The sequence below is a fragment of the Rattus rattus genome, chromosome 15 (genome assembly GCF_011064425.1).
Source record: "Rattus rattus isolate New Zealand chromosome 15, Rrattus_CSIRO_v1, whole genome shotgun sequence".
In the NCBI taxonomy this organism is placed as follows: domain Eukaryota; kingdom Metazoa; phylum Chordata; class Mammalia; order Rodentia; family Muridae; genus Rattus; species Rattus rattus.
The window spans coordinates 69,987,317-70,002,776 of NC_046168.1; the positions used below are offsets into that span (position 1 = coordinate 69,987,317).

General features: G+C 47.8%; 1 protein-coding gene across 1 annotated transcript in view; it reads right to left on the minus strand.

Moving 5' to 3' along the window:
• Positions 1–8,523, minus strand: part of Sh3tc2 (SH3 domain and tetratricopeptide repeats 2) — a 68,338-nt gene extending 59,815 nt beyond the window's left edge. The window contains exons 1-2 of the mRNA XM_032886039.1: positions 8,447–8,523; positions 1,053–1,151 (exon numbers count right to left, since the gene is read on the minus strand). Coding sequence (XP_032741930.1) covers positions 1,053–1,151; positions 8,447–8,498 — 151 coding nt within the window. The 5' untranslated portion in view covers positions 8,499–8,523. The remainder of the gene's footprint in view (positions 1–1,052; positions 1,152–8,446) is intronic.
• Positions 8,524–15,460: the final 6,937 nt, after the last annotated feature.

Genomic DNA, 15,460 nt, shown 5'->3' on the forward strand with positions numbered 1-15,460 from the left:
AAGAGACCCTTCTGTCAGTTGCCTATGGAAGCCAGTTTCCTGCTGCTGCCTTTGGATCAAGATTTAGACGTCTTGGCTCTTCCGGCACCATGCCTGCCTGCATGCTGCCATGCTTCCTGCCATGATGACAATGAACCGAACCTCTGAACCTATAGGCCAGCCCCAATTAAGTATTGTCCTTTATAAAAGTTGCCTTGGTCATAGTGTCCCTCCACAGAATGGAAACCCTAACTAAGACAGGTCCCTACTACCGTATTACAGAAGCTACACTTCTGCCTGTCCTCTCATTCCTGCTGTAAGGTTCGTCTCAGTTACAGCATTTCCTAGTGAGAATTCTCTCTTTGCAAATTTCCCTGAAGTCTCAGGAAAGAGGACCTTATTCATTATGTGGATATTTCCATAATATTTATTTCCAAATCTTTTCTGAAATATTTTGTTTCTAAAATATTCACTCAGATGCCTTCTACCCAGCCAGTCTCACTGTATATACTCAGGTCTCAATCTCATTCTCTATGTTCAAGTCTTCATTTTATTATTCATTTATTAAGAACTATCTACTCAGAACCTAGAATATGTAAGAGACTGTGATGAACATTATATAGAACATAAACAGGTCCTCTGTACATTCCTGCCTCAATCTGTGTCTTTGTCATTCATTTTCTGAACACCAACTACATACAAACAACTCTTTAAGGTACCATATTAAATGCACATTTTATTTTAAATCTAACCCTTCCCCCCTATCCGCAATCTAATCAGTAATATGTTTCTCTAATCCAGAAATTATATATAGAGTTCCTGACCTGTGCCAGAGCTTTAAGTAAGAGACTGGAAAGTTTGTGAGTGTGCTAATATAATAAAGACACACACACACACACACACACACACATACACACACACATACACACACACACAAACTCACACACACACATACACACACACACAAATGCACTTGGAGGTGGCAAGAGGACAGATGACAGATGAGGAAGCTCTTGAACTCTGCATAGAAGGTTTTTTTTTTTTAATTTCATTTATCTTTGAGACTTAGATACCTTGAGTCATATTCTGTGGCAGGAAACATTTTCTCTTGTTTTCAAGTGAGGATGTGTCCTCAGTCAATCCAGACGGATCCTTGGAAGAACCTTCTTTACCTGAAGAAAATAAACCAAAAGACCGTTAGTAAGAGTAAGCGCAAGTCGGAAGTACAGATTGCAACTTCTTACCAAGCCTCGGTGGTTTTCCCAGGACTAAGGGCCTGAAAGAATTACTGTAGCCACCGCCATTACTGTAGCTACTCTGTAGCCAGTCGTTATCAAAGGACTGTCATGTATGCTATCTCAATCCTGCAGCAGCCAGGGAGTGCCCACTTCATTAACTATTCCCACCCGTAGGTCGTACTAAGTTCCAGGGCTTAGTGCACTGAAGATGCTCTGGGTAGGTGGGGTCTACACGGGTCATGGGGGCTCTGACTGCAGCAAGGTATGAGAGGAGGACTGGAATGGAGTGAGCAAGAATGACATCGTTAGAGAGATGGCTGAGGAACAGTTGTAATGTCTGTCCCATGCTGTCCCTCTCTCTGCCCACAAAATAGGGTCCTGTCTAAGAGTCTCTATCTCCCCAGCTCTTGTTTTGTAGCTACAGAGACAGAGTACAGGGCATGGGCTGCAGCTATTAAAGAGTGTTTGCCTAACACGAACAGGCTCTGGGCTCCATCACAAGCGTTACAGAAGACTGTGGGCTGATGGGATAGCTCGGCAGGTAAAGGCCGTCAAGCCTGACTCCACCAAACCTCCTGATTTCAATCCCTAGGACAGATTTTGACACCTCTAAACTGTCCTCTTACCTCTACACACACACACACACACACACACACACACACTCACACTCACTCACACTCACACATGTGCATACATATAAACACCTACACACACTAAGTATAAATAACTATTAAAAGGGAGCTGCAGACTGAGACACAGGATGGGGACTGGGGTGAGGTTAGAGAAGTGGTATTTTGATTGCTTAAGGTAGGAAAGAGGGCAGAGTCCATTTCAGGACAAAGTTTCTCAAGACCTGAACCACTGGACCAGAACTGTTAAGCATAACCCACTCCTAGGGGGAAAGGTTAGCATTCTTGTTTCTACCAGTATTTCAGAGTCATTTATTTACTCCCCACAACCGGCTATAAAATTTAGGTCAGAGGTGTGCAGGTCCATCGAGTCTTGTCATCTGGACCTGTGGTTTAATGGCGCAACCCAAGCAGCTCGACAAGACGCAGGCAGTCACCATCACCCTCGCTAGCGCCAAAGTGCGGTCCTCGTACTGCTCCCGAAAGGCCGGGTTTCTCTCCACCGTTAGCTGCTCAGTGCTGAAAGCTAAGCAGTGTAGTTGGAAACCTGGCAGCGATGACGTAGAGTCAAGCAAGAAGCAGAAGTAACTAAGGCAAGCACTCATTGGAAATCATACGACGCGAGAGAGCACAAATCAGACCTCTCCATGGGCTGATTAAAGGACACTGGACAGGGCCTCTGCCTCATCCAGGTCCTGCATGGCTCCAGTTATAAAAGAAGTGGGTTGTCCAAATCAGAGCTTCTGAGCCCGGGTTGCTTATTTGAGTCATACATATATACATATATGTATGTATGCATATACATGGGTGCTTGTAACTCCTGTTTCAGATGATCCTACAGTGTTCTCTTTGCTCTGAGAGCTCATGACACACACATACATACACACACACACACACACACACACACACACACAAAAACAATAAGTCTTTTTTAAAACTTTGAATAAGACCTGTTATTAAAATTAGTAGTTTATAACGTTTTTAATTCCTATGTGATAATATCAGTTTAAGGCAAGGTTGAGAAGCACGTGAGCAGATTGGGGCCCCTCAGTGTCCACTGAGGCTCCGTGTTTCTGGCATTTCTAAACGGTGTCTCCGTCGCTAACCAGAGGAGCCCATTTGGAGTGGCAGCTGCTCTCTTACCCTGTCATCAAGTTTAACCGTCTAGTAAACCCCCCAAAACATCTTCTTCCTCTCCTACAGAGAAAAGTTTTAATTTTAATTGCTTAATACCATTTAGAAGTCAGAATGTTTTCTCCACCCCCAAATGCTAGTGTTGCTTTGAAAGCTGGATGGTGTATAGCTGGATGGTGTATAGCTGGATGGTGTATAGCTGGATGGTGTATAGCTGGATGGTGTATAGCTCAGGGCTTTCATCCTCTCACAAAAGTGTGTGGCCACTGTCCCACTGCAAAGCACTTACCATCCAGCCACCACAGCCTGGCCCCTCATTGTACCCTTGCCCAGAAAATGATCTGACAGTAGCAGCCTGGGAAGCGAGCTGACTTTCAGGGAAGAAAGTCCACAGTAGTGACTCTGATGTGGGGTCATGGATCACATGGCCCGTACGAAGACGTGAGGTTTGGGAGCAGATAACCACAGCTTTTCAAACTGTGAGTCATTCGCGGCCATATGCTTTAATATTACTTTTTAAATTATGCTGTTTTCCTGTATAGGTGTTTTGCCTACATGCATGTCTTTGCACCGCTTACATGCCTGCTGCCTGCAAAAGCCAGAAGATCCTCTACAAAAGACCCAGAGCATTAGGTATAGACGTTGTGAGGCAGCTAATGGAGGGTACCCAAGTCCTCTAGAAGAAGAGCCAGTGCTCTATACCACAAAGCCAGCTTTCCAGCTTGTAGATACTTTGTTTAAAAAAGTGTCTGGAGTTGGGGCTATAGCTCAGTAGTACAGCACTTACCAAGCATGCTTGAGGCTGAGTGTTCGATACCCAGCCCTGAGGATAGAGAAGATGGGACATTTTGGAAGATGTGTCTAAAAAACAAATTTATGGAAAATACAGACGACTGTGTAATTTAAGTTGCCAGTGGTTTCTTAAGCAGCATGGGCAAAGGCCTATCTATCCTCCTCCTGAAAAATAATACATAAACTATAATGCGTTAAGTTTAGGAATTTATGCTAATCAGAGGTATGAGTAAAAGACTGATAGGCAGATAGCAGGGTAAAGGAAAACATGGACGACTCACACATTCAGTCACCGAGGAACTTGAACCTGGAATGTATAAGAAAGACTGTGAGAAAGCTGCAAGGGGGGGCGGAGGGATGGCCTCTCTTTTACCTACACCTGTTGCTTTTGCAGAGGACCTGGTTTATCCCCAGCACCCACACAACGGTTCACGACCATCTGTAACTCCAGTTTCAGGGGCTCCAATGCTGCCTTCTGACCTCCTCCAGCACCAAGCAGGCAGACGGTACACGTACATACATGCCGGCAGAATGCATAGGATGCAATGAATAAATCTACCGGAAAAGTCTTTTTAAATCTGTAGGAAATGAGCGCACAGGGTAGCACTGAGCTTTGTGTGTCTGGAGATAGAAGCCATCCTGCATATGCTGAACGGTTGGGCAGCCAAGCTTGGTAGGGACGGGAGAGGTGAGCTCTCCCTGTCAGGGAGGATGATGGGATGGTTATGGAAGCAGTGCAGAGCTTCAGAACACTCTTGGCAGTGGAGCAGTGTAATAAAAGTGTTTACTCGGCTGGGAGTAGCACGGGGAGGACCCAGGAGAAGCAAAAGACTCGGGAGAGGATGTTTGGGAAGCTGTTAGGGAATCAGGGGAGGGAGTGGGAGAGCGGGCCATAGTGTTGGTGGTGCAACGCCACGGGGAGAGAACAGAGTAAATGATACTGTGTTTTGAAGTAAGGAAAGAGAAGGCATCCTGACCTGCCAAATCCCAGAGATAAACACGAGGGAGAAACAATCGGCAGGGAAAATGAATGTTGGGAAACTCAGGCCCGGAAACGAGTGCCAATTTTACCAAGGTCACACAGCAAGTTATCGGAAGAGTCAGAGCTCGCCCAAATCACCCACCGGGGACAGACTTTGTTATTTCTACTACAGTAGCTGACCTAGGAACTCCAAGGTCAAAGGTCTCCGATGAGGAAAGCCTCTCGCTGCAGAAACTTGTTGGAAATGGAGCCCTTCCCCCTTCTCTTCTCATGGAAGAAGAAAATCAACCCTGAAGGCGTCCCTGCATAACCTTTATTATTTTGCCACATTTTCCCCCTTTGGCCCAGCAAACCCACCCACACCATCAGCAGTTTTTGTGAGGTAAGCCCACATCTCTTTGCTGGAACAAAAAAAAAAAAAAAAAACAGACTGTAACTATAGTGACTATAGTTGCATTCATCTACATGGATGTAGCTAAGAGTGTAATGTAGAGGGGTGGGCAAGCAAGTTGCATAACAGAAGCATTGTGCTTACGTTTAAAACGGCGAAACTATTTTTCCGCAATGACTGAGATGCATGGATAGGTAGTAAAAGACGGAAAGAGAAAACCACGGATTTCACAAACATGTTTAACTTTGCTGAATGAGACCTGAGAGCCATCCAGGGACCCCAACTGCAGATTCAGAATTTGATTTATTCAAAAGGAGAAAGGAATGAAGACTTCCTGGTAGCCCAAAATAGAAACGTGTCAGAGTGGACGGGGCTCGTTAGTCCAACACTCTGGGGCGTCACCAGGTTCAAAGGTCACTCCGTTCCTTTAAATTCATAGTGATGCCCTGATACTGTGGGTACCCCCTCCTCCTGTAATTATATCACATCGGTCATACAGGAAAGCCTGAAGAGAGAGTGCCAATGTCTACACACATCTCCCCTGCTTCCTCCATGTAAGAGTTTCTGCCAGCTCTCTTCAAAGAGGCATTGGAGATAAGGGACAGTGAGGTGGCTTCCTTTGTGCTGTGAAGGGGGGATCTTATTGGTGACTAACAGTGACAAGAAACCCCAAGCAGGGGAGTCACTGATACTGGCAACTGACCAGGACCAGCGCGTGCTCTCTCTCTCTCTCTCTCTCTCTCTCTCTCTCTCTCTCTCTCTCTCTCTCTCTCCCTCCTTCCCTTCCCCCACCCCCAGTCCCCTATGTACTACTGGGAGATTTCTGCAGAAAGTAAGAAACGTCACCAGAAGGGTCTCCATGGGTGACAGTCATTTGCTGAGGCAGCCCAAGCCAGCTTCCATTACCAGGCCACCCCATGGCAAACCTGGGCAGCCATCCAGGGCCCCACATTATCTCAAACTTTCTCCCTTGTCTCCCCACACACACAAGGACACATGGTTTGCTCCTCACTGCTAACTCCCACCTAAATAGACACAGTAGCAGTAGCATCCAAAGAGACTGGGACACAGACTTCTCTCCGGTGGAGAGTAATGCATTAGAGGCGAGGTGTGGCCCATGTTAGCTAACAGCAGAACAGCCGTCCATCACAGGATGTCATGTGCAGTAGACACACTGTCCATTCATCCCCCAGGGTTCCTGTGATCTGCACCACCCCTGGACACCAGCGTGCTGTCAGATCACTGCTAGCCAAAGGTCTGAGAGACTTGCCTAAGGTCATGCAACTGTTTAAGGCGTTCAGAGAAGTGTCTCAGACTTTGTGACATTTCCCTAGGATATACGGGGAGGCCGGGATGAAAATATTTACACCATCTGGCCTCAGATGCATCCCTAGCGACTTCCCTCAGGAAAAGCCTGGTGGGTGGAGAACAACTCAGAAAGAATGACATGGAAATTCTGACAGAATAAATAGTAAGCCGGCTTCTGATGGAACGGTGAACCCAGGGGCTCGGCAGCGCCAATGGGAAAAAGCAAAAAGAATAAAATTATTGGGTGACAGTGCCGTGGAACTTCAAGGACACCTTTCATATCAGCTTCCCAGCTCTGCACCGCAGAACTCATCCCAAATGCGACTCAAAACACAGCAGAGCTCCACCCATTGAAACTGGAGTTAGGCGTGGGGACAGGGACCTGGAGCACCTCCAGCAGCAGCGTACAGCCTCAGGCTTCATAGGTGACCATGCGGAACCCTGAGAATGTGGTCTGCTAGGGTCATAGAACGATCATTAACAAGGCCACCTATGCATGATTAACTGTGTGCTGGGCCGTGTTGAAAGTGTAAACTTGAGCCCACCACAACCTTGTGAGGAAAGCATGATGTGTCATAAAATTCCTGGGTGAGGAAGCTGAAACAGGGGCATTAAATAAATTACTCAAAGTGTATAAAAGAGCCAAGCCCAAACTCAGACCTTAAGGCCTGAAAGCCAGAAGGGGTTGACCACAATGATATGGGCCTAGCTGAAGGTAAACAGAGTCTGACTTCCAGACCTGTGATCCCAAGTAGCCCTCACTATGTCTGTTCCCATGAGGTAACAAAGACAACAGGATCTGGGGAACAGGTTTGAAAAGATTATAAACCTAGAGATTTGGAGAGACAAAATATGTCATGCCTTTTGTGATGTTTGGAATTGGTCTGTTAGTTTTGGGTGGGTCCTTGGTGTCGCTTCTCTATGAAGGCCTTATTGGTGGTATCAAAATGAGTAGGCCAGGACTTCTAGCTTGCTTCAGGTTCACTTTAGAAGTGTGTGTGTGTGTGTGTGTGTGTGTGTGAGAGAGAGAGAGAGAGAGAGAGAGAGAGAGAGAGAGAGAAATCTCAAATCCTTTTTTGATGAGCTCAGGTCACAAGACCACAGAGGAAAGCAGTCAGTCAAAAGAAAAGTCCTTAGCTAGCTAGGGGAACCTCCCAGCAATGCTCACCCAAACCGTGGTAGTGCTACAGGAAGACACGTGACCCTAATAAAGGTGCAGAATGATGCCGATCTCCCAAGCGAGTTCTCCCCCAGCCCAGCCCTTTTCCCCTACAGCCACCACTCCTCCGAATGAACATCCCACAGTGTATGAAAAGTTGCAGGAGCTTTGAACACTATGTCCAATTGTCCTGGTTTGCTGTGGCTGACAGTCTGTGTTTTAAAACTGACCACATCCTAGGAAAGCCCTCAGTCTCGGGCAAACCAGGAAGGCTGGTCACCCTGTGCCCAGATTGCTGGACGTCTTCTTAGGACAATTTTCCATGACCTCAACTGGACAGGCCAAAAGCCACCACAACAGGTAGGAGGGAGGAACCCGCCCCTGTTTCCTCAGCGGCAGAAGCCTGGATGAAAATAGCGCCGAGTGACCCAGGCCAAACTGATGACCATCATGGGTTACAGAGGAACTCACTGAAGAGCCTTCTTCCTGTCCCAGGGAATCTTGGGAAGAAAGGAAGGAAGGGCTTAGTCACACACTAGAAGCAGCTGCCAAGAGCAGCCCTCACACCCTGTCCACAAAGCACAGCCCCAGAACGCAGCTTGCTTCTTGGGGGTAAAGTAGATGGTCCGCAGGCTTCATTGCTTTTTTTTTTTTTTTTTTTTTTTTGCCCAGAGTGGGAAATGCCAAACTAGAGAGGGAAGAGAGGTAGCCAAAAAGTACAACCATCTCCCAATCTTTGGAAGGACTGTTTTTCCCAAAGCATCAGTTCCCTGAACCTTCCCTAGACTAGCACTCTTGCCTAAACTCTAGGCCAGATCCCCTCAGGAAACTCACCTGGGCCCCAGGGTAGACTCCGCTCCCCAGGGATACAGAAGCAGCCACCCATGTGTGCACCATCCTCCCTGGGCCAAGGCCCCTGGGAACGCCAGTCAGGAGAACCTTGGGAGCCTCCCATCGGAGGTGTCCCTCCTCCCGCCTCCTCCCTGGCACACGAGGGGGACCAAGGCAGTTCAATGCACAATGCAGCCTTTGATATCCGGCCTGCAGTGGGGAGGCCAGGGAGGGTGGGAGGGGCCACTCAGCCTGCAGGCCAGATAGTCCTTGCACTGTCAGGCCTTGGCCTGGGGAGCAGCTCCTCCCTGCCTTTCTACAGATTGCTTCATGCCTATCAGGCTGTGGCACATTCCTCTCATTCTAGGATCCAGATACAGTCCAGTTCTTGTGAGGGTGGCCCCTGCAGAGGAGGGCAGAGAGCATCCCACGAATCAAGGTTGTTGTTCTCCGCTCTCTCTCTCCCAGATGGACTTGGCCCACAAACACCCCTGCCAGCTCTTAGAAAGCCTCTCCGCAGATGCTTCCTTGGAGGTTTAGTAAGGCCAGACGTGTGACTGACTGAGCATCTGCAGTATCAGGGAGCCAGTACTAGCCGGTGAACTGTGTGGAGTACATGAGCCCCGAGGTGTGGATGCGCACCCCGCCCCCCCAAAAAAATTCTGATCGGACAGAATCCAGGAAATCACCTAGTATTACCAAAGACTTGATGGCTGAAGGACCAGACTATGCAAAATATTTAAGGTGTCAGACATTCACGAAGAACTGGTCATGCTAGACTAGGGGAGTGCACACCACACAAGGAGGCTCTGCCTCAGAAACATCTCTCAGGAGATTGCTCACAGGAGAGTGAACCAACAGGCTGCATGCCCACAAGACTGCTCAGAGGACCTGGCTGCTCCAACAAGCCAGCCACGGGATCACTGGGCACTGACTTCCCTCCCTACCCAGCGCAAAGGTCTGCAGGAACACCCAGGGACAAGAAGATACTTGCAAAGAGAGGCAGGGTCCTGGCTGGCTTGTGCCTCAGGCTGTCTGGAGATTGACCTTTCAGGTCTCCGAAAGCTTTTAGAAAGGGCAGTGGCCTGGTCAGGTTTACAATCCGGGAGGAGCCTTGGGTGACAATATGAAGAGCAAGAGTCAGTGTCTCTGGAATAGTCAAGAGAGTCCTCAGCGTAAACCGGATCAGCCTAAGGGCACACAGCACACGGGATCTCCAGTAGGACCCTACTAGAGCTTCAAAGACTGTGTGCTAATCGGTTATATGTCAATCAGAGACTGTTTTCAATGAACCAAACACTCATTATATATTAAGTATCATAAGAACCCCATAATGTAAGCATTGCTGGGGGGTTTTTTGTTGTTGTTTTTGTTTGTTTTTTGATAAGGAAGAAAAGAAGTAAAGAGATGCATTTAATTTGCACACACACCACATACACACACAAACACACACACACACACACACACACACACACACACACACACACACACACTCCTCCCTGGACCCATCTGAGTTGGTTCAATGGTTTTAAAGTATCGCCTTTCTGACCTGTGATCAGATCACAAACGAACCCTCTGGGCCAACCTCCATGGTGGAAGGCAGAGTGGAAGAGGAGGGCTGGAGATAACAAGGACTCACAGGGGTGTGGTCCCTGGATCCCAGCCCCCTCATGGTAGGCGTTTGGTCTATGCACAACTGTTTAAAGTATGTTTTCCATGATGCCTACCATGCCCTCCCCTATCCGAAACCTACTCAAGAAGAAAGGGTAAGTGTTCTTTAGAAAGCAGTCATTCAAAGACTCTGAGAGGAACCCGGAACCCGACAATGAAGAGAAGCCAAGCAAATGGGTAGGCTTATTCCTTCTGTGGGACTCACCCACGTGCCACTCTCATACAGGGACCAAGCAACCAGAAATATGAAGGACCAAGACCCAGATCAGGGTTCTCCAGGATCCCCTGGGGCAGCTGCTCGAGATAGACATTTCGGCAAGTCTGAAAGGAACTAACTGTCCATTCTTGAGGAAGTCCTTACTTCCCTGGAGATGGGAAGAACTCAGTTCTGTTCATGAATTGTTCTGACAAGTCTGTCAGAACAAAGGGATTTCTGGGCAGAGAAGTAGCAGGAGCAAAGTCCTATGGCAGACGCCTGGGTTTCATGCTACGGGAAGCCGGGTGGCCAGAGTGCAGGGAGGAAGGGATGTGTGGGTTAACACAGAGACCACGGCAGCAAATTGCTCTGCATTCCATGCTGGAGCTCTTGAGGACAAGCAGGCGGTGTTCAGTGCAGTCAACAAAACTTTTACTTAAGATACTTAGTTTCTTTTGTTCTCCCCTTTAAAAAAAACTCAGAAGGAAACTCAGGGCCTCAGTCCCCGCAGGCAGGTACTCTATTATTGAGCTGTATACTCCTAGTCTGTTACACGTTTTTATCTAAGGATGAATTTTTTTAAGATCTAACTCCACCCCGAGGGCCTCTGTAGCTTTTGGCCGGTATGCTGGCCAAATACCTGTGGTAGCTTCCTGATGAAGACTACAATTCCCAGCCTCCCTTGCAGACTACTGATGTCATTTCCGCCCCTATAAGGGCCCACATACCACCTTCACGGTGTGCATTTTGGCCAGCCATACCTGTGAGTGTTAAGATCTATCTTCACATGAATAAACATGACCAAACCCCCCTAGCCCCAGCTGCTTTTTTTTTTTTTTTTTAAATAATCTAACAATCTGGGCACCAAGTTGGCACAGAATTAACCATTCCAAAGGAAGTAGCGGCAGACTGGGGTATGAGGGGACAAACCCATGAAGAGTTTGCTTAGTGTTTCCCCCTGAACAAGTGGGAGAACTAGTGTGCTGTTTACTGAAATGTTGGGCCTTGAGAAACAAGCTTTGGAAGAGCTGGCTTTCTAGGTGGGAAGTTCAAGGGCCTTTGACATGTGTGTCTGAGCAAAGACAGAAGCAGGAACGGGAGCTCGGAGAGGCTTCCCAGCCGCCGATTTGGGCAGAGGGAATGGGACCCATAAAAGGTTTAAGTGTAACTGAATTCCTGGGGAGACAGTATCTTCACAATCAGGTGTACTGGTTAGTTTTATGTCAACTTGACACAAGCTCGAAAGGAGGGAAACTCAATTGGAAGAACGTCCCCATAAGATCCAGCTGTAAGCTTAATTAGTGATTGATGGGAGAGGACCCAGGTCATTATGGGTACCGCAATCCCTGGGCTGGTGGTCCTGGGGTCCTGGGTTCTCTAAAAAAAAAAAAAAAAAAAAAAAAAAAAAAAAAAAAAAAAGTTGAGCAACCATGAGGTGCAAGTAGCACTCACTCCTCACTCCTCTATGGCCTCTGTGTCAGCTCCAGCATCCAGATTCCTGCCCTGCCTGACTTCCTTTGATGATGAGCTGTGATGTGCAAGTGTAAGTCAAACAAATCCTTTCTTCCTCAAGCTGTTTTGGTCATGGTGTTTCATCACAGCGTGAATCACACTAACCAAGACAGCGGGTGACCCACAGTGTCCGTGCTGCTAACAGAGAAGAGATTTAGGGAGAACCTGCTGCTGACTATCTCCGCAGAGAAATGAGGATGGAATCTTCCTTCACTGGGGGAGATTCAGGAGCATGTGCTAAAAGACAAGGGGGGAAATCCAGACACATTTCATTAGCCACCAACGCCATCGCCAAGTCTTTATTCCCTTAGTATTTTTTGGTGGCAGCTGGTGTAAATGAAGCTTCCTGAGTGACAAGTGACAACTGACCCAGCTGGGAAGCATCAAGGGGAGATGCCTCTGCCCAACCTTGGGAAGCCCCTGCTGTGCTTTGGGCTAGGGGAAACACAGGACAGGCTCTAAGTCAGCAGGTGTCCTGGTTTGTCTGGGAAACCAAAAATCTAGATCTCCTGGTGGAGTTTCCCAGCTTGTAAATGTCACAGGCTAATTCAAAGAAGTCTTCCAGAGCTCAGTATACCCAGAACTGATACTGAGCAGATATCAGGGCAGACACTGCAGACCGGACCTAGCCAGAGAACCACTAGGTTTACTGCACACAGGAAATATATCTTCTCTTAGAAATGCTATAATCTTGTCAGGATAGTGCCAAGTGGGTGGAGAGCATCTCAGCAGTATAGCACCTGCTGAGCATGCAGAAAGCCCTTGATTCCAGCTACAGCATGAGGACAAAGAAAGGAAGGCAGGAAGGCAGAAAGACAGGAAGGCAGGAGACAGGAGACAGGAAGTCAGACCGCATCTGAGAGGAAGAACTGGAAAGATTCTCTACACATTAAACTATGCTCTCCTGAAAAAGAAAAAACAAACACTTCCAAGTCATCAGCAGGTGTGTGTGTGTGTGTGTGTGTGTGTGTGTGTGCGTGCGTGCGTGCGTGCGTGCGTGCGTGCGTGTTTGTGTGTGTGTGTGTGTGTGTGTGTGTGTGTGTGTGTGTGTGTGTGAGTGAGTGTGTTGCTGATGGCCCCAGCCAGGGCTACCACTCCCTACCACTCCCAGACAAAGGAATTTCTCTTCAGCTCAGATCAACTTCTAGAGGAATTTCAATCTCTGGACATCAGGCCCAGCAGAGTGGGTGGGGAAGAGCAGCCTGTTGGCCAGCAAGTCCAACTGGGTGTCTGTCCCTGAGATATGCTCACACCTGGACAGACATCAGGAGGCTGTGGGAAGAGGCTGATTGCAACGTGGTAGGAACCGGTAGGCAAGGATATTTAGTAGCTTGGAAGAGGTCAGTGTCCCGAGTCAAAGAAGGAGTCTGAAGGCATCACTAGGTGACACAAAGAGTTTCCATAAGATCAAAAAGTAGACGCCTACTTAACACAGAGAGACAGAAGTCCTGAGTGTTCGAGGACATGTGTGCACTGATCTATTCCTTCCCACCACCCGTGTGCACTCCCCTGAACTGAGGAGGAGACAGCAGGAAGCAGAGGAGGCAATTCCCCACTTCTCCCAGCTAGGAAAGGAAGTAAACTGAGTCTTATGTACTATGTGACCTTTTGTGTTGCCAAAAATTTTCAACTAGAATATTCCACAACAGTCTTCATGTTATATATATATATATATATATATATATATATATATATGAGAAGAGGAAAGAGGTGAGGGAATATTTAAACATAAACAAACACAGCCAGGTTCCTATAGAAGGGAGGCTTGGGCATAGCCCAGGTCACCACATTCCTCACCTGACCTAACCCAAAAGATGCTGGGCATCACAGAGAGTGATGACATGTCCCAGTGCCCAAACCACCAGGCGTGGTGATTGGGAGGGAAGAGGCTACACTATCAAAGAGTTTTCTGTCACAGGCATTTTCTGATAACTGGTGGTTTCTGAGCTCCCCAGTGATATGAGAGCTGCCCAGAACCCCAACTGATAGGGACTTACTGCTCCCTGGGGCAGGCCGTATTTTACAGTCAGGCTCATCTACAGTGGTGGAGACAAAGTAAAAAGCCACGCTATCCTCTGTGCCTCTCCTCCGATATAACGAGGTTCACATCTCTAATGTCCATTCGGAAGATGGCAATATTAGATGTGTCCTTAAATCATTGGAGGTGGGACATCTGGGGGTCTGCACACCTCATCCAGTCCCTTCTCTCTGCTTCAGGGCGCTTGCTGCTGCTTGCTTTGTAAGGCACGCTTCACCATTACCAGATCCCCATCCTCACCAGAGACCAAGGAAACGGGAAGCACTCAATTTTGGATGTGAGCCTTCAGGCTATGAACAAAATAAGCTCCCTGCATAAGCAGCCTGTCTGGGGCACTTCACAACAGTAATTCCATGACGACTACTCTAGCCAGCCAGCGGTGCAGAGCCAGACCATTGCTGGCCCTGGGGACAGCCTAACCGGTCCCTCTCCTTCTGAAGACACCACCATCCGTTCCAGGACAGAGAACACAGATGGACACCCACACACCACATATTACATGGATTATGCCTGTGTGCTGCCATGTTTCCTACCAGGTTGTTAATGGACTGAACCTCTGAGACTGTAACCAACCTCAGTTAAATGTTTGCCTTTATAAGAGTTGCCTTGGTCATGGTATCTCTTCACAGAAATAGAAGCCCTAACTAAGACAATAGATGATAGATACATACACACATACATATACATAGACACATACACATACACATACACACACAGACACATACACACAAACACACATACACATACATTCACACACACACACACACACACACACACACACACACACACACACACACATATATATCCTGTCAGTACTGTTCATTTAGACTCTAAAGTTCAGAGAATGCTGCCTAATATGGGAACCAACTCCACTGGAACATACATATTCTAATAGAGTTACTCATCTCACACACATGACCACTCCATGAGGAGCTACTATTACTAACCCCATCTTACGAATGAAGAATTTGAGGCCCTGGGAGGCTGAATGCACTGCCAAAAATCACAGGCCCCTCGCTGGAGGAGCCAGACCCTTGAACGGAGAACCATAGAGTTCCCCTTGTTGTATCTTTCTACTGCATTGGACATTTACCCAATTCCTGCTTAAGGGTGACCCTGGGCATTCATTGAACAGTTACCAAGCAATGGCTGCAGAGCAAGTACAACCCTACCTAGGGAGAAAGGGGGGGGGGGTCAAGACCACCAATAAAATGGGCTCTTTTCAAGGAAGTGGGAGGGGTGGGAGATGGGGTGGAGAAATGGGGGTGGGGTTGGGGGGCAGTGCTTGGCGCAGGTGAGGATACAGCACAGAGCAGGAAAACTAGAGGCATCACAGTATCTCATCCACTGGTCCAGCTGCCACATGCTTCAGTTCAGAGACAGTATATACACTTCAGCCCGGAGGCCAGAATACATCTACTTTGTCAGCCCCATGCTGAGGTGGGATCTCTTCCTCCACAAAGCTGGTCATTTCTCCCAATGAAAATAATTCTTTCTTATCTCATCTCATGTCCAGAACAGCGGTGTCCCTAGGACACCAGAAGCCCTTTCCCTCACCATGCACAGACCCCCAACAGTGCAGAGCCTGAGACTCATACCT